The following is a 27699-nucleotide window of genomic DNA, read 5'->3' as shown; positions in this document are numbered from 1 at the left end:
ATTTTTTCAGCTCGCTGTATTGTTCGTGATCTTGACGATAAACCATGTAAATCGCATATAATATTTGAAATGTATTAAAGAAGTTTTGAGATACTGATCAGAGTAAAATGTAAATTAAATTACTTTTTTAAATCTGATTTGAGATCAAAGAGACGATTATTCCGTGAAAATAATTAAACGGGTATATATTGATAAAACCGTGGTTGCTTTAAATGTAATATACATATATGCGTGTGTGTATTACTTGTATCGAAACTAATTTTATCAAGCCTTGGATTAGTTTGGCAAAGTGTTCCGAAAGTTTCTCATATCACCACGAATTTGATCTGATTTTTTATCGGGAGTAGTTACTAAATTATTAATTACATTCAGCGAGTATATATCAACTTGACAGTTTTGCTCTGCTTTCAATTTTTTTTGTCAATTTTTACAATCGAACTTTGCCAGATATTATTTTTCTTTGAAATTGCGTTACGAATAGCTCCACCACTTCGAACATCTTTTCGCCCAATCCCATATTTGAAGACAGTGTTTCAACTTCGATTATTAGAATATCGACAATCGAAGGATACGTGAGAAAAATTTGAGAAAATAAACGGATGAAAATTTTCGATGGGTTTGAATATCTTTGGAAAAAAAAAAATTCGCTTCTTTTTCATCTCAGTTTCTCTGTTTCGCAGAATTTCCCGAAAAGTTGGCACGTGCCTTTGACATCTGATGAATTTCTCGTGTCACGTTGTCGCAGATATATTCGCATCTCTAGATGTATTATAAATACAGTCGAGTTGTAACATGAATTATAAATGGTGCGTGCTTAACTCGTCATACATACTCTATAGATATATAATGATTCTGCAAGGATTTTCTGCCGAGTCGGTAGGGAAGTTTCGTTTTGCTGTTTGCATAGGCGGCGCAGCGTGTATTTATACGTGCGTGGCATGTGTGCGAACGTGCATTTATACACCTAGAATTAGCACGCTGTTACGGAATTAGGATTCTCACGTGCAGAACACGTGCCACCCTCCAGCGACGCTTACAAAGGATCGTGTCTCGCAGATTTCTCATTTTATTTTCGTCGCCGTTAGTTTTATTCTCGCATCTTTTCACGTACATATTCGAATTTTACGGTATAATTTCGCTCGAATTACATTGAATTCTTTAAAACTAGTTTTATTACCTACGCAAGGAGATTGGACACAGATTCCTGTACCGACACAGTTACCGACACTTAGCCTAGACACAAACCTTTTTATAGAACGTACGAGAAAGAAATTATTGGATGATCGATAACGTCGGACAACTGAATGATTCGGTGATCGATAATGTCAATCGTTCAAACGTTCTAGAAAAGGGCTTGCGTCTTTGCTAAGTGTCGGTAACTGTGTCGACGCTGGAACTTATATCCGAAACGCTCCTTGTACACCTATTCGCTCATCCGCGTATCAAATTATACGTAATTGGCCATATTCTGTTGATTTTATTCAGACTGCTTTAATTAAAAAAGAAACCAACAAATCTTACAGAAATGGTACCGATTTTTGTAATTCATTGACGATTGTACGATATAAATGACAAATGATTGATGTTTTTCTTTCCATTTTTGTCTCACAAACAGGGAAACAAAACGGCTCGGTTTCAGCCTTGGAGAATAATTCGTTAGCTTATTCCCAAGAATCACGTCACGCCTCTTCGCTTGCACTTCATACAGCCTCGACGCCTCGCGCCGTTTCACAGGAAGACATCTCAAGGTAAGATTGATATATTGTTATTTTATAAAAGCAACCCTTCTACAGCCGACCCTGCCTCTCATTCTCTCTTCTGCGTTTAGTTTTTATCTCTCCTTTACTAGCATTAAACTTCATACATTCATTCGTGTGAGGTTTGAAATTTCTAAGAACTACAGTCACACCAAAATTGAACCCACATATATATATATATATATATATATGAGCACTTTACGAAGGAAAGATTTAAGTATCCCCAAAAAATTTAAATCACACGTCTGACGGTATCACTTCCAGTAACCCAACTGGTCTGTAAGGTGATAAAAAGTTCAAAAAAATTTTTTTTTTTAAATATTGTTTTTACGACTCGTATAGGGATCGAAAATACGAATAATAAACAGCAAATTCCACTCGTTATAAATAACGCGAAAAGCAAGAAAAAGAAAAAAATTGTATACAGGTACACTTGGGAGCAAACACCTCCGTCAGGATCTGTAGTTTTAAATAATTTATGAATCTCAATCATCCCACGTACGGTGTATGCAAAATATATATAATGCAGCTTACTCGCGCGCAAGATTCGACAACTGCATTATACTACGTATAACACATATAATGCATATTGCGTAATCAAATCGATCGTATATATATTGTATAGACTTTCTGGCAATGCTCCCAATATTCTAATTTAAATTAATGTGCAATTATCTTGTACACAGTCAGCCGGCAAACTTCCCGCTTTTGCAGCGTTTCGTATATTATACACCACCTACCAAACATATACATGTATACTATTAATTACATCTCTTGTCTCAATCGCAGCTCAGACTGCAAACTCTCGAAAAAAATTTTCAAACACGTCGCACATAATGCCGGGCTGTCGAGTTTAACAAAGCTTGAAAGAATAGCGAACGCAACAAAAAGTTGCGTTGAATGTTTACGATTCACATGCGGACGACAGATCATCCCTCGTTTAGATACGTACAATTAATTCGTCATTATCCGATGAACGACTATTAGTTTTTCTATAATTCCCTTGAAAAACTCTCGCTTGATTTTATACCCAGTGCACAAAACGTTCCTACGTTCCATGTCGTCATCCAGATCCCGCAGGTTCGCGCGGAATTAATTATACAGTCGGAGCAGTTTGCCCGCTCCGTTCGACGATCAGAGCTTCGCGAAAGGGACGAAGGACCGATGAGGTCGGGGGCAAGGGCGGGGGAGAGGGAGGATGGATACGCGTGCAGTGAGCTAATTGCCATTAATTGCTATTAAGGGTTTATCGAATTGCGGGTTCTGCACTCCGTTACACGTAACATACAGCAGCGGTGTTGCATCCGCGTCGAATAGGCTTGTCACATGAAATTCAAACGTACGATACTGCGGTAGAGGTTTATTACCGCTGTGCATCGATCGATCATCGCCCAATTTTTTTATTATTATTATTATTATTATTATTATTATTATTTTCATGTATCATTTTTTCCTGTTAATTTGTAAAATGTAATTAGGCTCACTCTGCAAACTAGTTGCCGAGATATTCTTAATACACAGGGGTAACGTGTGTTTTTTCCTTCTTGGGATCGTTAATTTGCTCACTTAGATTCGATTCGAAGAGCTTTTACTTTCTCGGTTATGGAGATTTTTTTCTGGATTTTCGCTCTTTTCCAATTCTCGGTTTCCTTCGCGTCGTTCGCTCAGTGAAATCGGTATTTTCGTTTCACGGAAAACTGTCGTTGATTTTAAATTGATCACACGACGAGGAGACCGAGAGACAGCACTTGAACCGGGTTTACACTCCATGGAGCTAATCACGATCCCTTGCGTCGTTCGTTACACTCTGCATCGCTTATACCTGTATACATACACATACATACGTATACAGCTACGTTAAACAAACGGAAATGTGTGTTTTCGATGTTTATGTTTACTCTTACTTTACCTTACCTTTCGTGTTTTCTCATTATCCTCTACGCCGTGTTGTTTGCATCATTTTTTATTGATTTTTTTATTTTATTTTGTTATTTAGGATACCTTTATGTACGTAACACGCGCATATATATTATAGGTAGGTATATATGGTCGCTATTCACACTAAATATCATTAGTTATACGGTTGTATGTATATATTTTTTTTAATCTTTGATACAACGAAATTATTGAATATAAATTAAATTGATCTAAGAAGATTTTTTCTTTCCTTCTCTTTAAATATGTGTTTCCTCGACTACCGTGTAAACGATAACGAGGAAGACGCTGAGGGTGACATTTTTCAAGGAAATGGTGGATGATTTACGAGGATCAGAAATGATACTCTTTCATTCGCATGTAATACTCTTGGTACGTATACGTTTCTGTATATGTATATATTTATGTATACATATGTATGTTTGCGGGAAGAGTAATTACGCTTTACGCGTTTAGAAATTGTGGTGGATGTTAGCGCCAGTGTTGGCTGCTACTTATCCGGGGTAATAATAAATCTTTTCCCCGGCCTCTGGTGCGCAAATTCTCGCGAAAACCTCTTCGAGTAACTACTGAAAATTAAATTTCAGTATGCAAAAGATTGTTACCCAAGAAACCTGCCTAATTGCAGTATTTTCTACATTAATAAAAAGTCTGTGTATGCATAATGTGTTTAGACTGACACGTATATATGCGTATATATTACACGTGTATCAAGTTGTGTATATATCAAGGAAAGCAAAGGATAAATGTACATCGATTATCTGTACTTTGATAGTTCGGAAAATTTTACCACCATTTTTGAATTTCGACAATTGATAAAATTTAAGAGAAAAATCTAGGTGCTAGGAATTTTCGATTTCAATTTCTATACGACCTCCCGCTGTTCTTTTTTCTTCGAACCGTTCTCCGATCGGTAAAAATTTCTTTCACATTTTTACTCTCTGTGATGAAAATTTCTAGCCCTCGTAACAATGGCGAGGAAATTTACCGTGTAATTTCTTCCCTCGGCTGTCTCTCTTTCTCTCTTTATCTCTTCATCTCTCAGTTCTCCGGTAGATTGTCGCAATTTTGTCACTGATTGGACTGCAGAGCCATACCGCTCCGAGCTTTTTGTTCCCGTGGCTATTCAACCCTCCGCGACAGCTTCCGAGTTTTCGTCTGAAAAGGTCGAAACTATACCTATACACACGTATGTCACGGGTATACCAATTTTCTTTTTTTTTTTCTCTCACCAAGAACTCGTTTACCCGCCTGCATCTTTCTACCCTCAAATCATTATCCCCCTCCAGTTTCCCCTCCCTCCTCCCTTTTTTTTTTTCACCGTCTACTCAGGTTTTTCAAATTTGCTGCACGAATCTGTGCAATTTTAAAGTCTGCCAAAATTTCATACTCAAAATATTCTTAAACACGGACTCGATCTTATCTACGGAAAAATTGTACGTCAGTTTTTCGTATGAGGTCGCGGATGAGATCGAGGCAGACGGTTCTGCGTTCCGTTTACGAAACTTGCAGTAGATGAGACGGAAAATTCATCGGACGCTAATCCCCAGCAGCCCTTCGTATTCGTACGTTTCATTGTGCTTCCTCGCGGACAAATTTAATTTCTGTTCGGCGGTCTGCGGTTGGCCGCGCGCGTGTGGTGATTGTGCGCGCGCGTGTGTGTGTAGCTGTAACGTAACAGTGAAACCCTGAAAACCTCTCGGGAATCGCGTGATCGATGATGAAACGATACATATATGCGGCTATTTTCTTACCATTTAGCAGAAAAATTAATTTTACCACCGTCTCGCGTAGTTGTAACGAGAAATTAAATCTCCTTCCGAGGAATGATTTCGACCATTGCATTGTCCAGGGATTATTTATTCGTTTATTAATTGTACAAGGAAAAAATATGAACAATATATGTATTGTACGTATTTGCCGATTCAATTGCGATTTGCTTTATATTTGGCATTATTTTTTAATTTCTTTATGGCAACAAATTTTACTACAACATATCACACTTTGAAAATGCCTTATATTACTATTATCATCGTACCATTCGCCGTACCCGCAGTGTGCAGATAATTTGTCTGCAAACGTGTATCTAGGTATTCGACTCTATAAATTTATATTCGCAACTACCCCGAGTAAACCGTCCAAGACATTCACTACGACCGTAAGAAGCGAGCCGGTCGAAGAGCCGGTCGAAGAGTCGGTCGAAGAGTCGGTCGAAGAGTCGGTCGAATTACAGCCGCACATGGATTGAACTTGGCTAGTCGCGTTTGAGACTGCGCTGTTTGTCTGCGAATTGAACTCGTTGCTCGAAAGCAGACCGTCGAGCAGTTCTATCACCGCATTGACGATCTGAACGACGGCGGTCAGAACCGTGTTCAAGATTTCGACCACGTCGATTAGGACCGACGACAGTAACGGCGTCAACTCCGCAACCAGGTTATTCAAAAGCGGTCCGACCTGAAAAACAGTACGTTGGAAAAGTACGAAATTATCCCCTTATCGCCCTTTAATTACGGTAGTAATTCGCGAACTGTGTTGTTTCATACCAGTGCATTTAGGTTCAAGTTTACATCGAGCGCCAGCAACGAATTCAGGCCCTTAACACCGAGAAGACCACTTTCACAATTTTTCATTGTACCGCTGACAGCATTTTGCATCGACGAGGTAGTGTTCGAGGTACATGAAACCGCCGTAACCTCGGCACTGACATCCCGTGCCATGGCCACGATGGCCATCAGTGCTGCTATTTTTATCATCATTTTTTCTCTTTTTCTTTCTTCTTTCACCCAGGAAGCTGTCGATAGGGACGACATTTTTTAGATTAATTTTCAAGAATCAAAATCGCAGGGTTACCGCAGAACGTGTCTAAGTGGCACTCTTTAAAATCACGTGCGGGACAATATGCGAGTCTCTTTACGCGAGAGGGATGTTCTTTACTTGACGGAGATTGCCGAGATTTTGATCCTCGTTTTATCGAACAGATATATCGTGACTATGATTAAGATGATTCTGACGATGATTGTATCTTACCTTAAATACTTTACACTATTCGCCGCTGGTTGCAAATTGAACCTCGTCCTGCTCACGATTGAAGAATGTTATTCACTCCAGGGTTATATATAGGCGGCAACGATTTTCCGACGTTTCCAACTACGAAGACGTTTGCTTGTACGATTGCGTAAGTTTGTGTTTTTGAAAAATTCATAATATTTTTTCAATACTCCCCTCGGTCGAATAACTGAATGCCCAGCTGAGGCTATTTATACTTGTCACTCAAAAATCGACCGTTGTAATTTTATATACGTTTTTTTTTTTTTTTTTTTTATTCGTCCTTCTATTACTTTCGCAACGTATCAATGCGGGAATCGTTACAGAGAACATTGAAATATCTCGAGAATTGTATGGGGTATATACGCCATTCTACCATAGGAAAATTCGTTTCATATAATTGAAGAAAAATATCGTCGTACAAAATATTTTTGTTTTTGCACCCCGGTCCCTTCTCGGGATAATGTCGCTGGCTCAGCTCCCACCTTTCCGGACCACGATAAAGCCTCTCCGCTGCTTCTGTATCACTTTTATGCACGTATCGAGTCGGGTTTCATTTCGCTGAAAGGTGAAATGACATTTATTTTTTACCGGAACAAGGAAGTGATCATTTATCGGACGAAGGTGCGTTCGATTCGATTTTAATCACGTTCCTCCATATTTAAATAACTCGATACGTTGCAGTTGAATGCTCGCCGTTAAGGTTTTTGAAATTTCTATCTGTGCACAGAGACGTTATCTTTCACTCTTCGGGGCAACGATTTCGATATCCGAATCAATTTTATGGTTCGGCTTAAGTGACGTGTCGTCGTAAAAATGTAAATCAAATTTAGTATATTATGCGACAAGGGAATAATCGACATTATTACCGTGTTGCACGTATGAATTTATTCACCTTCACAAGTGTCGGTACAGACTGGAATTCGTGTGTTGAAAATACACACGAAGTCGAGGGGAGAAATTCGTTGCATTTACATTGTGTATAATATTCAAATATTGATAGGAATTACTATCTTTAAACGGCTTTTCACATCATGATCGATTCGCTATAATTTCTCGAACGTAAGTCTCGCAGTGATCGCTAGGCGTTCGAATTACGAGCTCTCGAGACGGCTTAACACCCTCGGGAAGAGACGAGGTTCAAGGGATCTCCGCGTGTTGCGTCTCTCAGCAGGTGATGAATCGCTACGCGGCTTCCGGTTCATCCGATTCCACTCTCTCTCTCTCTCTCTCTACCCCTCTCTCTTCTATGTCTGGTTTAGTTTCCTGCAGCTCTGAATTAATCAAGCGGACCTTCGACGTTGTCGAGGAGTCAGAAAACTCCACCCTCAGTGCCTCCTCGGATTCAACTCAAATTGGATTAACACCCGCGTTAATATTGCATGGCGTTTGAGTGCCGAGACCACCGGAAGTCTTATATTTACAATTAGTGGTTGATCGATTCATTGTGACTTATCTTTTCTCATTTCGTACTTCCTCTTTTAAGGAATCGAGTTTTTTTTCATTGCTGTATCCTGACGCGAAATTGATTCTACGTATCAGGCCGTTTAATTAATATGCAATGATATTAATGGTTTGGCAAGACTAATTAGAACCACAGCGCGCTGTTTTCGAGTGACGAGTGTAGCGCCGGCTGGTCATTGAGTCAACTGACCAAGTCGTTGAAGACTATATATACCGTGGATGGGGCAACGGTGTTTAATCTTGAGGCACGATGAGGTTCTTTTCGCAGCCGATGATCAGCGATGTGAAGCGTTTGACGGTGAGAAGAATTTATCATCATCATCATCATCATAGTCGGTGTGGCTATTTGATGAAACGAGTATGGGGAATTGAAGAATTTCCTTGCAATGAAAAACATTTCTCTCACGTGACGAGAATGATTTTTATTACAAAAAACTTTGAAAGGTGCTCCGTTGATAAAGTAACCCCGCGATTTTCACCCTTGGGAAATAATGCCATCCCTGTTAACAGCTTCGTCACGAGAAACGATGTACAATACCCAACGATTCCATTATTTGTCAGTCCTATCTGATTATCCGTCAGTCAGTTTGGTACATCGCCGTGAATATCGTTAGAAACTACGATGGAACGAGAATTTCATACTCGCTGATTGTGAGATGTTTATGAAACATCCACCGAGACCGACAATCGACACTTGCGGTATAATTTGGCGATCATGCGATTTGCGACGCGCGCTTTCTTCTTAAAGACTAGGAACAAATACATCATTTCATTTAAGGAAAAGTTTACCAGAGTTTCCGACGAGTAAGGTTTTTTTTTCATTTTGAAATGTAATATTACCGCTTTTCGCGTTGGTTAAATAAGTTCGACGGGTCCGTATTTTGATTTTCCTACACTCTGACCTTTCTAAATTTCGACTTTTGTATACTTGAATTTTGTAAATTTCGAAAATTCTACAGAACAGATTCTCGCGTCCTTGTTATATTCGATATTCCAACTGTTCTATTTTCTCATATTTCTACGTCTTTACCCTCACAAAAAAGTCTCCTTCGGCTTCTCTAGCGCTTAACTCTGCGTCATTCGCATTCATTGCCTCAAAAGACTTCGTCGCTGCACCTCGCCTCATTTCGAACAAACGTTCGTTCAACCTCCGATCCGGTTTTAATTCCATTAGGCACCGTGCGTCCGAGATTCATCGCGAGCTAGAATTATTTGGAAAACTTGCAAGCGACGCGACGATCGTATTTTCGTCAACCACGCGAAGACGTCTTCGTAATTTTAATTTTTTCCTCGAGTCACGCGTGCGCGAAAACTATTTGCAAGAATAATAGTTTTGTGCAGGCGAACGAGACGACGGCGCAACGTAACGTCACCTTGAAACGAAGATGTTTCACAGCTCGGTTGAATGTCTGATACAGTTTTCTGGCTAACATCTGTGTTTTCGCCGTGTAATATAGTTTAATATTATCGTGTGCGCATGAATAGGTACGCGATTATTACAACACCCGCTATCAGTAAAAACAAAGTATTTGCTATGAATAACTATATGTATTATTATTACCGACATATATGTTGGTACTGCCGCGCTTATACCATCGCTGCACTCCGAGAGCTGCTTCTTGTTAAAATATTATTCATGTACACCGGTTGTTTTATTTTCTTCGTTTGATATTCTTCCATCTTCAGATACATTTTTAATATTCAACATCTTATGCAACTCCATCCTTTTCGTCTACCACTATCGATGTCCTTGGGGAGGATTGGCGTCACAATGATCGCCGAGTTACTCCGGAGGATCTGATCACCGTCGTATCATACGACATGGATTGCCTCCTTTCTTCCGAATTACTTTGCCTTCGAACGCTCGGCTACGCCCACCTTGATTCACCCCGGAGTGTAACGCGCGCACGTCGAAGCCGTCGAAGCTTTGATTTCACTCCACCCCCGACATGCTTTGCTCGACAATAAAACAAAAACATATCAAATCAGATATTGTACCCAGGGTTTACAAAAATCATTTCGAATCTATATCAAAATCCTCATCGTCATCGTTACCATCATCGGTATCCGATGTACAACCACGTTTCATTTCTGCAGTACCTGCATATGATAAAGTTCTTCATTTTTTATTTCTTTTTTTATCCACGGAACCGAAGTTACCGTGAGCCGGTTCAAAACGTCATCCATGGTTTTCTGTCCGAAAGACTTCGGTGAAAAGTCCTCGCGACATCTCTCGAAATCTTTTTTAAAGTACTTTTTGAGCACTCTCGGACAATTGGCCGATTACAATTTGTAACAAAACAGATGCTATTATTTTCTGAAGCGTGCGTTAACAGCATTTGTAACGCGGTCGGCATATTATACCAGGGTTATTACTCGATGAATTTTCTCAAGTTTTTGGCGTCTTCGGGATGCAGGTGGTAGGTGACGGGAACGACACATGAACACTGATCCACAATTCTTCGTATTTGTTGAACAAGGTCGATTTGCGCTGTTTGCCACATATTCGTCATTTTGTGAAATAATTTCAGTAATTTTTACTTCATGTCTTGTGTTATTTTTATCGGATGTTTTTTCTTCTTTTTTTTTTCCGGACCGATTTTCTTCAATTAGTTTCGCTGGAAAGCTCAATCTGTTTTTTCAATTTATGCTTAACGATATTGGTCTATTCTTTTCAGGTGTATAATAATTTCTCACCGGGCAGATTTTTGCTGTCAGCTGTGCCGTTTTCGTACCGACATAATTGACGTGCATGTTACATGCTTCAAACGTGAGCTTCTCATATGACACAGTTAGAAACGGCTGTCACGCGCGCACTTCCGTCCCGGCTTAGTTCGCGCAAAAAATACACCGGTACGATAAAAATAGCCCCATACTCCAAAAATAAGCTAAAAGCAGCTTATTTTCTCACGATTCGTTAGATAGTAACATCGACTATGAACCAACAACTGCTCTCAGTTGTGGAAACAGCGGGGCACGGTAAGCAGCTAAAAATTTATCAAGACACTCGGCCGGAAGCGACCGTCGAGTTTTCTTCGAGGTTCCTTCGTCATCCATCGCGAGGATTATTCGCGTTACGGAGTGAAGGAAGCAGGCCGCCAAATTCGCGAAGGATACCGGAAACACTGATCTCGGTATTCGCGTGTCAGGGAATCGCGATGATAACTATGAATCCTTATTGCTTGTTTCAATTCTTTTCACACTCTGCCTTTGTGAAAATGCAGCATAAATATTTCATCACGCGTGAAGTTATTAGGAATTCTGCAGCAAAGTGTCTGGGATACGAAAATTTACATGGGATACGAAAGTTACAGGGAAGAGGGTACCAACAAATATTAAACTTGCTTGCCGGTTGAGTGGTTGAAATATTTTATTACGCGAACAGCGAATTTTCGCTTCTCATTCGATGACTCTTATTTCTTTATATATATATATATATATATATGTATTAGTTGGATAGTATCTACAAAGCCTTGACGACGGCGTTGAGGTTGACGTCGGCATCGACATTGACTAAACCTAAGAGGTTTACTTTTATAGTAATGCATAGTTTAACGATAATGTCGACTACCAAGTTGACGATAATCACTAGCAAACCCAAAAGATCAATATACACATCGTTTGACATTTGATTTTCCATGCTCGTCATATTACTTATGGCGGATGAATTGTAAGAGTCGACAGCTGAAGAGTAATCATCGCACGATAAACCGGTACCTCCATTGTTACCTCCGAGTGACACATCGATGTAAATATTTAGGAGTTTTACGAGAATGGAGATGCACAGATTTAAAATACTAGAAGACGTGCTCGACGTTGAACTTGAACCAGAGATATTTACCACCAAGTTTAACACGTCAAGCAGATACAGTTGAATCTAAAAGACGAAGCACATGGTACATGACGAATTCCGCGCAGTAAAAAATTGTCTAATTCAATCGAGGATGACCAAATCCCCCTTTTAATAGTAATTTTATATCGTTATTTCTTACTTTTGCCAACGTGTTGTTCATATCGCTGTTTCCTAAACCCAGGTCTACGAGAACTGTGATGACATTGTTCATCGTCCCGTCAATAGCTCCCTGCAATCCGGCCTGAGTGCCATTATCGCAGTATGATGGCACAATAGCAGCGTTAACATCGTGTGCTATCGCTAGGACGGCGGTCAGGACGACTATTTTCATAAACATTTTTGCGGAGGAACCTGTTGACAGAAGTAAAATATGTATTTCAACGTTTGCTTAAGCCGGATATTTGCAATTTTTTTTAGGGTCAAAATTCAAGGTTCACCGTCACATGTGATGTGGAGCATTTAAAAATTCCGTCTGTGAGAAAATTCACGAGTCTCTTTACGCGAGGAAAATATTTTTCATTCCGTGGACATGTTTCGATTTTTGGTTCTCGTCATTACTACAAATGGCTATGCGAGCACAGGGTTTTCACGATTTTCGGAAACCGGGAAAATTCAGGGAATTAAAATACAATTTGAATTTTGCAATGAAAATAAGTTTGTCTTATTCTTGGAGCATGTGCGACGCCGTCATATTTTCGTTGACTTCAATCAGCTTTATGAAAATCGATTTTTCTTCAACAGAAAAGAGAAAAGACACGATTTAATTAATTCACTTTTCTCTAATTTACGTAAGCAAAAGCAAAAATCATACCGTCTGTTTTTTTTTTTTTTTTTTCTACTGTGCATAAGACACATATATGGAACTATAAACTCGTATCTTACGTTTCACTGTCAGCTATTCAAGTTTATCGTATGAGAGTAAAAATGATGTATCGAGTTATACCGTCTAATTTTCGCGTAAGATAATTCCAACTTATTAGTAGAAATAAGATCTATCTGGAAAACAGAAATTCAAAGACTGGAAAACCTGGGGCAGTCGGGGAATTTTGTAACTGCGAAAACGGTGACAACCCTTTACGGTTATTACGATGATGATGATGATGACAATAATAATTGTTTCTTACCGTAAAATATCTCGCACTGCCGATCACTGGTGGCGAACAATACCTTATCCTACTCGAGCTTTTATACTGTCACCCATTCCGCTGTATATATACATTCGGCATCGATTCTCCGATGTTTTTAATAATCAGACACCAACAACACCTTTGGTTTGTCTTACACTTGATATGTTTTTTCTCACCTCGGCAACTAGCTCTATGACCAAGTGATGTATTTCTCGCTCGGACACAGTATGCTGCATTTTTATTTGTGCGTGTCTGTTATTTTGAATCCAGTTTTTCTAAACTTCATTACGAATTTTCAACTCTCGCAAAGATAAATAAATATTTCCGCATTCGGCTTGCAGAGGAAATATGTCGACGTCAATCATGACCGATTCTTGTCTTAGCTGTTGCAGGAACGCCACTCTTACAAGCCTCAAGTTTCAAGCGTTTATTTTAACGAAAACATACACACCTTACGGCGCGCCAACTTTTTGGAACAATCACTGTTGGCGTTAAAGTCACAAACGTGCCAAGTCATATCAATTTTGGAGAAAACTCGCACACAATGAAAAGTTGTGCCAAGCAACAAACCCCGTTAATATCTTCGTTGAATCGAATGTTCGGCCAAGTTGGAGGAATATTTTGGGGGATTGGTCGTGTATTCTGACACCCACGTGACATTTAGTCAAATTCTTTAACGCCTTCCGTCGTCCGTGTCATATTGTATATTCGGCAGTGCCTGTCAGTTACGGCTGAGGTGATTTCACCTATTCTCACTCACCCACCGTTGCGTTGTTGACTTACATTTCGAAAGTGTCATAAAAGAAAGTAACGACGATGCGCTCGGTCGTAACACGGAGACGCGGAGTGCCCGCTTACCTAGTAGATCGCCAATTGAACAAGCAAACACATCCGCGATAATAAATAAATGAAAAATACTTGACATTGATTCGTTCAATGATATCTAAATGTTGTCGAAAAGCTGGTGTAAAAGTTTATTTATAATTTTATATTATTTTTGGATCATTCTGACACATTATAGAAACAAAACCCTTAGTCATACACGATATTTTATCGCACACCTCCGATTAGTATTGCCGTAGACAGCCCCTCCCTAAGAGGGGAAATATTTTCAATTCAACCGAATGGGGGTAGAAAGGCGGCAAGACGATCAACCCGATAGATTCTTATTGGTCGTCTTTTCATTCCGTGTGAAGTTTGTCCGGCGTAGACAAATACTTTGACATAGGTGTATACGTTCGTGAAAACAAATGAACGAAGAAACAAGTAATATTGGTTATTTCAACGGTATCTAACAATAAATGTTGTCGCATAAACTTGTCCGTGAATTCATTTTTTCTTTTTTTTAATATCATTTTTTGATCGCTAATTGGCAGTGAGAAAGAGAGAGAGAAAGGGAGAGGAAAAGAGAGAGAGAGAAGAGAGGTAGAAGCTTCGTTTCAAAAAAAAAAAAAAAAATAGGTACAACGCCGTTATCGAAACGTCTACTTTCACGAACTCAAGAAAGTTTTCATCGAGCACCGCCGTTTTCTTCGCTTCAAAGAGTGAACGCGTGTATAAAGAAAGAAGCGTTAAAGTAGGAGAAAAAGAAGATGAGGCGGTACCGAGGGTTTCGCCTCAGGAGCGTCCGAATAGGCCAAAGCTGAAAATATCCGTCGCATTCGATTACCGTTCATTGAGCTGTTAGATCGAGTCGAGATCACGACCATGTGGACTCAGTTCTTTGTCAGAGTTATTGGCTCGTCCAGAAATTAGCAATCCCGAAAATCGAAACGCGATTCGCTCAGTCGCCTCGGCGCTCGAACTTATCACGAACTTATCACCTGATCCTCAGGTATATCCTGTATCGACGCTTCACGCTATTGGACTAGGTGTTTTAAGAAATTAACCTACACAGTATATGACGAGGTCTCGAGACCTTTTAACACCCGCGGGAAGAGACGAGGTTCAAGGGATCTCCGCGTGTTGCGTCTCTCAGCAGGTGATGAATCGCTACGCGTCTCCCGGTTCATCCGATTCCGCTCTCTCTCTCTCTCCCCCTCTCTTCCCCTCCGTCTTCTATCTCTGCTCTGGATCCCTGTAACTCTGAATTAATCAAGTGGGTCTTCGTCGTTGTCGAGAAGTCAGAAAACTCCACCCTCAGTGCCCCCTCGGATTTAACTCAAATTGGATTTACACCCCGTTGATATTGCACGGTGTTGATTGCCGGGGCGCCGGAAGTTTAATGTATATTTGGTGGTCAATCACCGAAGAGTGAATTGTGTCTCCGTCACTCCTGTTTCAAGAATAGCACATTATGTAAGAAGGGAATAATCGAGTTTTATTCCTGTGTTACACGTAGAACCCTGTTTGCAACTCAACTCCAGCCACATTGTCAACTTGAAAAGAATGAAAGCGAAAATCCAAACAACGTATACCAGTAGCCCATGGACGTAGGTCGACGGGATTCAAGGTGTTGGAGCGGATGTAGTTCAGAGCGCAAAAGAAAGAGAGAAAAGCGGAAAAATTAAGCAAGTCTTGCAACAGTCGCCAATGATTTGTAACGTTTAACCTCGGTAACCAGCAAAATTTTCGTGGAAATATTAGAGCCGTGGATGGCAATGCGTCGTGAATTATACGTTCAACCTGTTCTCCAACCTTGACGTCGTATTTTGTTGGACAATTAGTCGACGGTTACTCTTTTCACACTTTTATGTACGACGAAGTGGATTAAGTTTGCGTTGTAATACCTGGATCCGATTCGACAGAAATTTTCTATCCGCCTTCTACATATTTTTTGTCATCAGATTCTTTGATTCGATTGTAGAGTGACATTCCGTCTGTCCAGGACGATATCTGTCTCGAATTGCATGAATCGAATTATCTCGCTGTATAATGGAACATAGACCCTGTGTAATTCTTGAGAGATTTTTATATCGTCTACAACGATTCTCGCGGTAATACGTTGGAAAAAGTAACGTAAGGTTGAATAAACGATCACGAAACTGCAGCGCTCCGTGTTTGAGCGAAAAATGTAGCGTCAGCTGGTCATTGAGTCATCTTCCCGGTGCGCGTAAAACAACAATATCGGAAATTTTACGCCAACAGCGACTCGCCGAATCGCAAGAGCAGATGTCACGTGATCAAAAACATTGGCGAATCCTTACCGACTATATATATATACCCTGGGGGATCGATCGCAGTCTTCAAATCTTGAGTCACGATGAGGTTCTCTTCGCAGCCGATGAGCAGCGGTGTGAAGCGTTTTACGGTGAGAAGCATTTATCATCATCATCGTCATCATCATCACAGTCGGTGTAGCTATTTGATGAAATGAGAATAACAAATTAAAGAATATCCCTGCAAACAAAAAATATTTCTCTCGCGTAGCGACAATCAATTTTCTTACAAAGAACTTTGAAAGGTGCCACGCTGATATGGTAACCTCACAATTTTCACCCTTACGGAGTACGAGAGAACCTCTTCAAGGAAATGCCGGAAAACAAAGCCACCCCTGTTGACAGCTTCGTACCGAAAAATGATGTACAATATACGACGATCACATTCGTACATACAACGCGTAGATTTTAGCCCTGCAACGAATAACCGGAAATACCGGCTTTGCTTGATATCGCAGACACCCCAGCCAAGGATGCAAATGACATTACGGAATTTTCGCCAGCGTTAACAAACGAGGCGCAACTGTAAGCTCTGTGCTTCGTAAACTAGAAAAGCTTGACGCACGATAACGACGTGCATCCACGTTGCGAATTCACGAAATCGTATCTGCAACGTGTAAGCTCGGCGAGTTGGCGGCTGTGCTCCGCGTCGACGGACTTTTCGGGTTTCAAAATTTTACCGAATCCAGTTCCGAAACTAGGACGAGGTCGGGAGACGGGCGGAAAGCTTCTCGACCGCTTTTCGCGTTGGTTAAATAAGTTTGACGGTTCTGTATTTTTGCTCTCCTTCACAGTGGCTTTTCTACGTTTCTACTGTTGCATACTTGGATTTTATTCATTTCGGAATTCCACAGAACAGATTCTCGCGTCCTTGTTATATTCGATATTCCAACTGTTCTATTTTCTCATATTTCTACGTCTTTACCCTCACAAAAAAGTCTCCTTCGGCTTCTCTAGCGCTTAACTCTGCGTCATTCGCATTCATTGCCTCAAAAGACTTCGTCGCTGCACCTCGCCTCATTTCGAACAAACGTTCGTTCAACCTCCGATCCGGTTTTAATTCCATTAGGCACCGTGCGTCCGAGATTCGTCACGAGCTAGAATTATTTGGAAAACTTGCAAGCGACGCGACGATCGTATTTTCGTCAACCACGCGAAGACGTCTTCGTAATTTTAATTTTTTCCTCGAGTCACGCGTGCGCGAAAACTATTTGCAAGAATAATAGTTTTGTGCAGGCGAACGAGACGACGGCGCAACGTAACGTCACCTTGAAACGAAGATATTTCACAGCTCGGTTGCAACGCGACTGCACAATGCAGACACCGCGGCCTTACGCAACCTTGCATCTTCTCCATTATCCGTATCACGTGTGTACCGTATTATCATCACTAGCGAAGTTACGTGATCGAAGCTGTAAAATTGAACGTGAAGTAAATATTAAAAAAGAATATTACCATACAAATAGTATATCGTCTAACAAGGAGGCAACCTCGGTCTTTTCGGGCCGGGTATGAGTTTGCAATATGAGTCGTAGCTGAGCCGAAGATGAACATTGCAAATACGCTGGGCGAAAAGATCGCTGCGTCCTTGATGCACACGATTCTTCATATAACAAGATTATGTTACGCGTTACGCGCTTCTTCACGAAATACGAAATCGAGGTTAGGCTCGCGTAATGTCAGATTCGTTCGCTGTGTTTATTGGCGACAGCGCATGAACGCAGTACGAAAAGTAGTCTTTTCAGTACTCCGCGCATGCGCATTCGCATACCCACTCGATCGTCGTGGAAACGGGTACCTTGTGCATGGAAAAAACGCATGGAAAAACGCGTAAAACATGCTCGTGTTATATAAATAAAATTACGTCGTGTATAATGCCGTTGCACGTTGCACACACAACGTCACTTACAGCCTTCTGGCTAACATCTGTGCTTTTGTCGCTTGATGCACTGTAATATTATTGTGTGCGCCTGAATGGGTAAGCGATTATTATGACATCTGCAACTAGGTAATATCAAGTATTCGTTATGAATTAATACACGTTATTATTTCTTGTGCAATTATCCATAGTAAATTATTCATCGACATTGAACATGAATTATCGTTGCACTCCGAAAGATGCCTTTTGTTAACACAATAATACATGTACCAATTGTGTCACCTGATTCCTTGAATATATCGCTCTCTTTTTGCATTTCAATATATCACAATTATATTCGAATCGCACTTTAATCACGTAATTAGTCAAATTAATCAATGCTCCTGATTTTTCTCCGCAATTTTGGACAAGATTTCTATATCCCACAACAGGTTTGAAAGTAAGAAAAATAAAAAAAATAATAATCGAACAAGGAAAATCGAACGTGTAATAATTTCTACAATTTCCTTGCACGAAATACACATCCATCGAGTAATTGAGTCTAGCTGATAATTATGTACAGTTTCGAGAAGGCGGCGGTTAATGACCCCAACAATAGATAAGAAATCACGTCTGGATTTCTGGTAAAACTCCCGTTTACTAGTCGCCGTTTGTATACCTAAACAAAATAAAAGTGAAAAGAAAAGAAATGAAATAACCTCACATTTGTGGCATGCATAACGCGCGCTGATGACGTATACGATGAGTAATGCAATAATGATACATGCAGATATTGTCAAGCTTCTATGAATCAATCCTCTCCCCTCTCGTCGCGACAGGCTGTACAATAATAATTACAATGCACGCGTATCGCATACATCGCACGATGTTCGTACAGCCACACGCACACGCGGTGCTGCTCGCGGTTGAAACCCGCGTGCCTTTGACGGGCGTGATTAACCGCAAGCATACGTGAAGGCAGGTCGCGAAGCGAGCCGAGTAACTCGCGTGTACTTATTTATACGACGAACCTGTCCGAGTCCGGCGCGTTGAAAGCCGACGACGCCGCGACGCGTCGAGGGTCGACTTCCGGTCTCCTCGTTTCATTAAATTAAACGCGTTCGATCGAGTATCGGATGCGGGACTCAGGTGCCCGCGCCTTCCGTTATCCTCGGAGCCACGGGACTTTGTAACGTGAAGAAAATCAATTCACCACTCCCTCTTATTGTGCTTGATACAGTGTCTCTTGTACATTGCACGGACTCGGAAGTTTTTCTTACAAACAACCGAACGAAGCGATCGATGAGAATGAACGAACGAACGAATGAACAAGGCGGCGAGTCCAGAGGCGAGAATCTATGAATTTGTAAGCCGAACACGTGGCGCGGTGACTCGGCGAGGCTATAAAATTGCGAGATGAAAAGTTGGCGCGAAACGCGATGATCAATCATCTCGACGCGTTTTACGTATGTTACGTACGTCGATGCGTGTATAAGTGCGTGAACGAAGGTGATCGCAACACGTAGACTCGCACGTACGCATCGCGTGTAATTATACGGCATCGTGTCGAGATGAAGCAGCCGACAAAGATGAAGGAAGATGGGATTTCCGTTTAGAGCGTGCTAAACACACGCATATTCGAGCGTGTCTGCGTAGGCGTGATGCGGCTAAATTCCCTGCCATTTCCTTCTCCGTGCGCGTAACACGCGGACTCTTCGTCACTCCGGGAGTATTTGCTCACTTTTCATCGGACTCGCGGCTCGATCGCCGCGTTCGTTTCTGCTCGAACGTTGCCGCGTTTGCTGAATCCCATTTTTATTTTCCTTTGTCACGCGTCGTTCAAATAGCAAAAATCGTGCGGTTTATTTTTCAGTTCTTGTCTATTTATCGGAGATTTCGTTTACACGCGTGCAGCGTGTTTTTTCCTCGTCTTTACACGGTTAGACGTCGACAATGAAATCTCGCCTCGGTTTGAACTCGTTTCATATCTTATCGTTCGACTCCTTGAGTGTGTACTTTCTCGAAATAATGTTTTATCGTTCGAAATTATTTGTTTCTGTGGTTTGGTGCAGTTTCGTGTACGAACTTTTCGTCCATGTGTCGATCGTTTGATCAAAAAAGTGACCTGTTGACCACCACTACTACCGCGGTATACGACGACTGGATTGTGAATTAGGATGCGATAACATCCGTCCATACAATCAGGTTTGAACTTTTGTCATTACATTCCATTTCATTCCAAGTTTCCTATTCTTCACACTCTCTCTCTCCTTCTCTTTCAATAAACACACACACACACACGTACACACTGTACTGTTTATCGAAGTATCAAAATTGTTTGCTTAGGCAAGCAAGGAATAAAAATGTGCAGTGACTACAAGTATACATAAAATGCAGCTGCGGTATCAAGGTAGTCTGTAGTTTATATAATACCGAACACATTCGTAATGACGACCTTGCAAATCATGCATCGCCATTTATTTACACATCTAGATCCCGTGTTTATACACGTATAACACCCATATCGAATACCTATGCCGAAGTCTTATCTTTCGCTTAATTGTACGATCAATTTATTGCCCCGCGTGGTGCCGAACAATTACTATCACCATCACTGCAACGATCTGTATTATAATATACCAGGGGCTCCGCTCCTGGATAGAAAAATAGTACTTTCGCATACCCGGAGTGTATGTAAAGTGTACTTTTACGTACTCTGATTCTCTTTTTTTTTCACTGCGTTACGTCAAAAATAAAGATACCGCATTTCATCGCGGAAGTCTGTTTTACGCGCACTGAACCACCGTTCGTCATTCGTATTACGAATACTTCCGACAAAGTTACATTAAATCTAGATAACGAGTACAGGGGTCTCTTTGACAAAAAATTCAGATCTCATACGACGAAGACGATCCTTTTCGTCTACCATTATCGACGTCCCTGCGGAGGATTGGCGTTACACGGGTCGCCGAGTAACTTAAGAGGATCTCTTCGCTGTCCTATGTAATACCGAGGCCTACTTTGCTCCGGTTTACTTTGTCTCAACACGTAGATTCAAGGCGCGCCTTGATTTACCCCGGGGTGTAACGCGCGCACGTCGAAGCCGTCGAAGTTTTGATTTCACTCCACCCCCGACATGCTTTGCTCGACAATTTCGTTTTCGTTTCTGATTATAAACAACCGGTATTCGTCAAACAACTCGTTACGATGACTGTAATAATTGCGACTCTTTAGGTATTTCCGGAAATTAAACCTTTGAAATGTTGAATTTTTTAGTCTGCTTTATTCGGCTGCATTGGAATGAATTTAATCTGATATTGTCTCATAAGTTCGTTAAATCAATCGATTAGATTCTTATTTTATTTGAAGAGATATTATTAGCGGGTATGGACTTGGGAAAGATTATGTAATAGAATAGAATTAAATTAGGATCTTTTGATTGTAATTCCCGCTGAACCGTCGATACAGGCATCTTTTGTATTTAAGATATTATTTTACTCTGATAAAGTAGCGAGTAAGGTGCAATTTTATTCAAAAAAATCAAAGCATACGAGTAATATGATATTGTCAAAATTAATAAAGTAAATGAATAATGGTTTTTTTCTTCATAAATTAGATCTTTTTATTTCTGTCATATTATTATTATTACTAGTATTTTTTTCAATTCGTGTTCTCTTTTTCTCACTAATTCGTTTTTGTTTTTTCTTGTCCATCATTATTCCGACGTTGATTGCAAAGTTATCATCGCACATTGAAAAAACTAAATCCATTTGTGCAAACACCGCGGCTTAATATGGATTTATACCCGGTCGAAAGCAGCCGCCAACTTTCCCTGTAAGGTTCGTGTCTGATCAGTGCTAGAATTTTTCACGTAATAAAGTGAAAGAAACAAGCAACCAATTTGAGAACGTGAACCGAAACGACCTATTGCAGTGCAGTGTTCAAGTGTCAGATATAACCGATGATAACTTAATTTTTCTTCTTACTATCTTTTTCCTTCGATCTATTTGTGAAAGTGCAACGTACATTTTTCATCAAGTCTATTGGGATAGCAAAAAGTTAGGATACCTGAATTGAAATCTGCATGTAAAATGTAAGTCGATTTTAGGTCAGTCATGTAGAAAAAAAAAGCTTCAAAATATTAACCTTAATCGATCATTATGGACGAATTTTACCCCAAACATTTTTCAAACTCTTCGTAGAGTCGTAGAGAAACGACGGCCTTTTTTCGACATTTTTGGCACTTTCTTTAACTTTACTGATGCTTTACAATACTTGAACAATTAACTTTCGCTAGGAAAACTGAGATAACTTTTTCTACTACCCTTAAACAATGTCTAGATATTTTTTTTTTTTTAATTTTTCGAAACTCATCTTCGAGGCAAAAAATTACTTTTCGGGTGAATTTCACCCAGCGTGACCTTTATGCGATGTTACTGATTCCGAGGTGCGATCGACTTGGGTCAAACGTGCTTGTCGAGTGATTTTATTGGAATGTTTTTGTTTGGTATTGTTTTTAAATAACGAATTTCCGTATCTCCGAGCGTATCTCATTCACGAATCTCATATATTCTTACACCATTTGTTTTGATTTAAATATTCCACAAACAGCATCTAAATCACATACTCAGATAGGGCAGGTAACTCAGAAGCGAGTTTGGCATACTCAGGCAGAACGCGATCAAGAAACTCGCCTGGGGGTGTGGGAGTACTCTCAAAGTATGGTTCATGTTCTCGATCACCTCTTCCTTGCAATCAAGGGCCTCCTTGGCACCCTTGGAGTACGCCATCTTCCCGGTAAAGATTTTCACAATTGTATCAAGAATGCTCGTCACTAGTCCTAGTAGCTCTTCCAACAATTCAGCCAAGTTTACGTTCAATGACTGTGCGAACGAAGCAAGCAAATCCGCGTCTTTATGCATCCTCGGATTCTCAATGCGCAATAATATTTCCTCCAAACAAATGGTGTAATTGTACATGAGCGGTCCAACCTGAAACAAGGAATGCATACAGAGTGTCTGGCGAATTTAGCCCGTTGAAAAAATTAGGTTGAAGTTAGTAACGTTACTTTAACGATGCACGTTCGGGCAAACCGTTACTTTCGCAGCCTCAGGATTGTCTGAAATTCAGCTAGTGAATCGTAACGAGGAAAACGTGTTCGTAGTTCGAAAAGCCAATTCCTTGAAAGTCCTTATAAAATTGTACAACGATTTATTCCGTCATGTTTCGTCGCGTTAACGTTACTAACTTCAACGTGCTTCTAAAAATCGTCTGATCTGATTGAGGGTGACGGAATTACCTTCCGTATCAGTGTAAATGGTTATCCTTACTTCTTACCTCTGCCCGGACGATTCCTTCCAGTTTTAGCTTCAAAAAAGTTTTGTTCCTTCCGTTGAGACTCGTTACCTTATTGACAGCGTACTCCATCACCTCCGCGATAGCATCGTTCATTGCTCTGGTAGTGTTTCCATTGTTCCTAACCACGTCGGATTTCACATTTTGTGCCATGATTACGAGGACCACGAAGGCCACTAGTGTCGTGGACATTTTTGCCGAACAACCTGCGCACAGGGGTGATAATTTTTTTTCATTCACTTAGGCGGGATCTTCGGTATTTTTTTAGAATAAAAATTTGAGGTTTATCGACGGTCTGGCGCCTTCTTTAATTCTCTCCAAGATATTATTAAATATTTATTATTGCAGGAAAGTTTTTCGATTTTTGATTCTCGTTATTAAAAATGGTTACGATGACTATGATGACGATGATGACGATGATGATGATGAAAACGATTGTTTCTTACCCTAAAATTTATCACACCGTTTGCCACTGGGTGTGAATAGAATCGCAACGTGTTCACGATTGAAGAGTGTTACTCGTTTCAACGTATATATGTTCTACGTCGATTCTCCGACGTTTATTATCATACTTTTGGTAATATTTTTGCTTTATCATTTCATGCAGCTGACTTAATGATCAATTTATGTATTTGTTACTCGTCTACAGCGTTCCGCAATTATTTTTGTATGTGCTTTTCTTGTTTAAATATCATTTTTATAAAATATATTCCAAGTTTTTCAGCTCTCGCAAGGATAAATCAATATTTCGCTGTTCAATTTACAGAAGCCATATGTCCACGCCTAACGTGATAAAATCTTTACTCAGCTGTTGCACGAATGCAACTCGTATAGGCCTGAAGTTTCGAACGTTCATTTAAACGAAAATATAACCATCGTAAAATTTAAATTACAAATTTCTCAATTAATGCTAATTTTAGAGAAACTTCTAGTACGCAGTGAAAAAGTTTTATATTTTCGCTCACTAAAATGGTTCGATGAACTTCAGAGTCATTTTGACTCTGTGGTATTTATTTTGCAGGATTGATCATATATTTTTAATCATGTGTCACATTTTGGCGTACTTTCTTCATTCTCTTCATCGTACTTGTAATTTATTTCCGCAAGTGGCTATTTCATTTATTAGATGTAGATTCGCGTTTGTTTTAATATTATATTCATCCTTCGTTAAGTCGTCAGATTATTTGTTGGAAGTGCCGTAAAAGAAGAAAATTGACGATGCACTCGGTCATAATGTGAAAACACGGAGTGCCTGCGTCATACCTACTGAATCCTCAATTGGACTGGTGATCATATACATGAAAATAAAAAAATAAATATAAATGGATAATATTGATTCGTACAATGGCATTTAAATATTATCAAACGACTGGTGTAAAAATTTCGTCATTTGATATTATTTTTGGATCGGTCGTCGACGGTGAGAAAGTGAAAGAAGCGGGAAGTAATATAAAAGAGAAGGAGAATTAGAATTTATTTACTTTGAAAAAAGTTTCCTAAGGCAGCATGAAGAGTTAACACAGTAAACAGAAACGTAATAGAATGAAAATAACGTAACGATGAAATAAAATAAAATAAAATAAATAATGAAAGAAAGAAAGAAAAGCTTCATTTTCTAAAACAGACGCAAAACATCTGTTATCACAGTTTTTATCGAGCACTTTCGTTGTCCTCACTCCAGCGACACGTTTCAGCGTTATTGGCCAGTCCAGGGATTGACAGCATCGAATATTTAGACGCGGTTCGCTTAATTGGTTTGTTCGTTGAGCTTGTTACCCGGGTCAAAGGTTGATCCTTTAATCCTGTATCGACGCTTAACATTGGTCTCTATATTTCGAGAAAGTGACCCACAAGTCATTTGTTATTTTGGTAAATCCGACGCGAACCTAGCACCCGACTTTCGAACAAACAAATTTTATTTTTTACAATCAATTGTAGTTCGTATGTCATCATTTCGTTTGTACCTCAGAAGCCACCAAAAATAGCTTTTTCAGAAACTGACCCGTAGCCGGATTTCGAGAATACCTGATTTCAAATCGTTTATACTCGTTTCTCCCGCTTTGATTTTCGCTCCTAATCCAGTCCAAGAACGTTTTAAAAAATTTTAAAATGCACTTTTTTTAAAAAAAAACCACTGAAAATGCTAGGTTAACATTATACTCATCATATTATACGTACAATCCCCCAATGAACTTTACGCATACGCCGAATCGCATGCTTCACTGCATGCTTACGTGATCGCGGGTTGCCTTTTGCAGGCGTTGCGTTGGATTGGCACAGAAGTATTTCACAAACTCCGTTTATTATACGATGCCTGGAGATAAGACAGTGATTTTAATGATTTGAATTTAGTTACGAATATGACTTGAGACGTTGCCTTAAAAATCGGGGAAGTGGATGAAAAATAAGGGGTAGTTTGAAAAAATTTATTTTGCGACAAAGGGCGGATCAAAAACGACTTTGAAATAAAATTCAGTATAAAATATAGTGAGTTAATAAGCATATTTTTGGAATAATTTTAAACTTCCCGCTTAAACGGGGAAATTAAGGGAGTGAAATAAAAATGTGAAAAAAAAAATAGGGGATTTTATTTTTTCACCGGTTGGAACCGATTTGACAGGCTCGATCATGAATTCTTTTACTTATTTATTTTCACTCCGATGTACACACGTAGAAAAGTCAAAGCCACAGCTTTATTTCCGATGGATCAGGAATTCAATTCCGTGCGGCGGATGCCGATGGCGGGCAAACAAAAAGCCCCGGAGCAACGTGGATAAAATCCCAACGGGCTATACTCGTAACTCAAATGCAAATATCGAATGCGCTCGTCGAAGAGGAAACTCTTCTCCTGCAGCCTCTAAGGCGGCTTTACACAGATCAGAAAGGGAAGGGTTGCACCGAAGACTTCGTGTTCTTATCAGCACTCGCCTGCATTCTTATCAAGATTCGCATCACATTGAGATTGTAAATTTTCCGAGCATCTCAAGAACGATAAAAATGAACTCGTATCACAAATGCTGTTACCGTGAGGCAGGAATAATGGACGATTTTCCATCGGGGTGACTGCAAAACCGTTGCTCTTTCAGCTATGATTGGTTTCTACTTCAGTTTGCAATTATTTTATAAAAGCTTGTGCCATTTCACGCAGCTGCAGCATTTCGATACGGGTTTGATAATTTCTCGCATCGTTTAATGTGAAGGTAGAATAAAAGGAAGGATTTGAAAAATTTCAAATATTGTTCTCGTTTCATGCGATTCGATAGCTGCTGGCTGTCAATAAAGTTTGAAAAAGTCTTCTAGTTACGTACGTATATCTACACAGACATCGTGAAAATTGACAGCGGGGAATGAGCTTTCTTTTCTCGGATTCTCGACACAGCCTGGTGTGGTTTAATTCGCGTTCATTCAGTCGGACCATTTATCTTGAGAGATTCTTTGCACCGTTATTCTCTCCTTCGATTCCCTCTTTCTGCCCTCCGGTTTCCCTTTCCATTCTAGCGTCTCGAGTCGAAGCGCAAAGCTTCTATCTAAAGTTTTCCTCATTCTCTTTATAATTACTCTTTTTCACTCTCTGGTCGGAGACGGTGTGTTCCGAAGCCTCCTCCGATTTTTTCCACCTATTTTTAGATTTAAAACTTGTCTGTAGGTACAGTTCGATTACATCTTCCATTTCATTGCGATAGCTACGCACGTTAATTACTTCTTGTGAAAAAAACGGGGAAAAATTTAATCTTTGATATAGATAAAATTTAGATTAACTTTCCGATCTTGGATTGTTTCGAGTTGTTATCTACATATTTCTGTACAAGCTTAGGAATCGATGGCATTTATTTTTGTTATCAATCGGGTTTTGCTTTAAAATCACGTGATAAAAATTTAAATATTTTTTCGTTGTTGCGAAAACAGCCGTGTGTGTAACGGGTGTTTTTAGAATTTCTAATTCCTATCGGAATGAAAAATGGTAGCTTTGCCGGGAGTGCTTTAACTGGACTTTAATCGTTGCCACTTTATATTCAATTTCACTTTTTACCTCCCATGTTTATTCCGTCGTCGTCGTCCCCTCATTTCCTTGCTCGGCTTAAAGAACGGCGTGCTTGCACCTGCTTCATTCCCACGTATATTATATTATACAAACCGGTATAATACA

General features: G+C 40.0%; 4 protein-coding genes across 19 annotated transcripts in view; 1 reads left to right on the top strand and 3 right to left on the bottom strand.

The window, feature by feature from the left end:
* The window catches only part of LOC107224692 (disks large 1 tumor suppressor protein), a 308249-nt gene that overhangs the window by 248718 nt on the left and 31832 nt on the right, over positions 1–27699 (top strand). For all 16 annotated transcript variants that reach the window (XM_046733159.1, XM_046733119.1, XM_046733130.1 and 13 more), the window contains one exon: positions 1616–1748. In XM_046733159.1, the coding sequence (XP_046589115.1) occupies positions 1616–1748 (133 nt within the window). The remainder of the gene's footprint in view (positions 1–1615; positions 1749–27699) is intronic.
* On the bottom strand, positions 5532–6787 carry LOC107224694. Its single transcript, XM_015664861.2, has 3 exons — positions 6720–6787; positions 6236–6483; positions 5532–6146 (listed from the first exon to the last, which is right to left on the bottom strand). The coding sequence occupies exons 2-3, from the start codon at positions 6446–6448 to the stop codon at positions 5793–5795; spliced, it is 567 nt and encodes a 188-aa protein (XP_015520347.2). The 5' UTR covers positions 6449–6483; positions 6720–6787; the 3' UTR covers positions 5532–5792.
* LOC124293228 lies at positions 11458–13276 on the bottom strand. Its single transcript, XM_046733268.1, has 3 exons — positions 13179–13276; positions 12194–12405; positions 11458–12078 (listed from the first exon to the last, which is right to left on the bottom strand). Exons 2-3 carry the CDS (start codon positions 12389–12391, stop codon positions 11665–11667), a joined length of 612 nt encoding a protein of 203 aa, XP_046589224.1. The 5' UTR covers positions 12392–12405; positions 13179–13276; the 3' UTR covers positions 11458–11664.
* On the bottom strand, positions 21701–24050 carry LOC107224693. The gene is made up of 4 exons (XM_015664860.2): positions 23999–24050; positions 23535–23758; positions 22825–23188; positions 21701–22029 (listed from the first exon to the last, which is right to left on the bottom strand). The coding sequence occupies exons 2-4, from the start codon at positions 23742–23744 to the stop codon at positions 21986–21988; spliced, it is 618 nt and encodes a 205-aa protein (XP_015520346.2). The 5' UTR covers positions 23745–23758; positions 23999–24050; the 3' UTR covers positions 21701–21985.

This window comes from Neodiprion lecontei, chromosome 1 (genome assembly GCF_021901455.1).
Source record: "Neodiprion lecontei isolate iyNeoLeco1 chromosome 1, iyNeoLeco1.1, whole genome shotgun sequence".
NCBI classification, from domain to species: Eukaryota; Metazoa; Arthropoda; class Insecta; order Hymenoptera; family Diprionidae; genus Neodiprion; species Neodiprion lecontei.
This window is presented reverse-complemented; position numbering and strand designations above follow the sequence as displayed.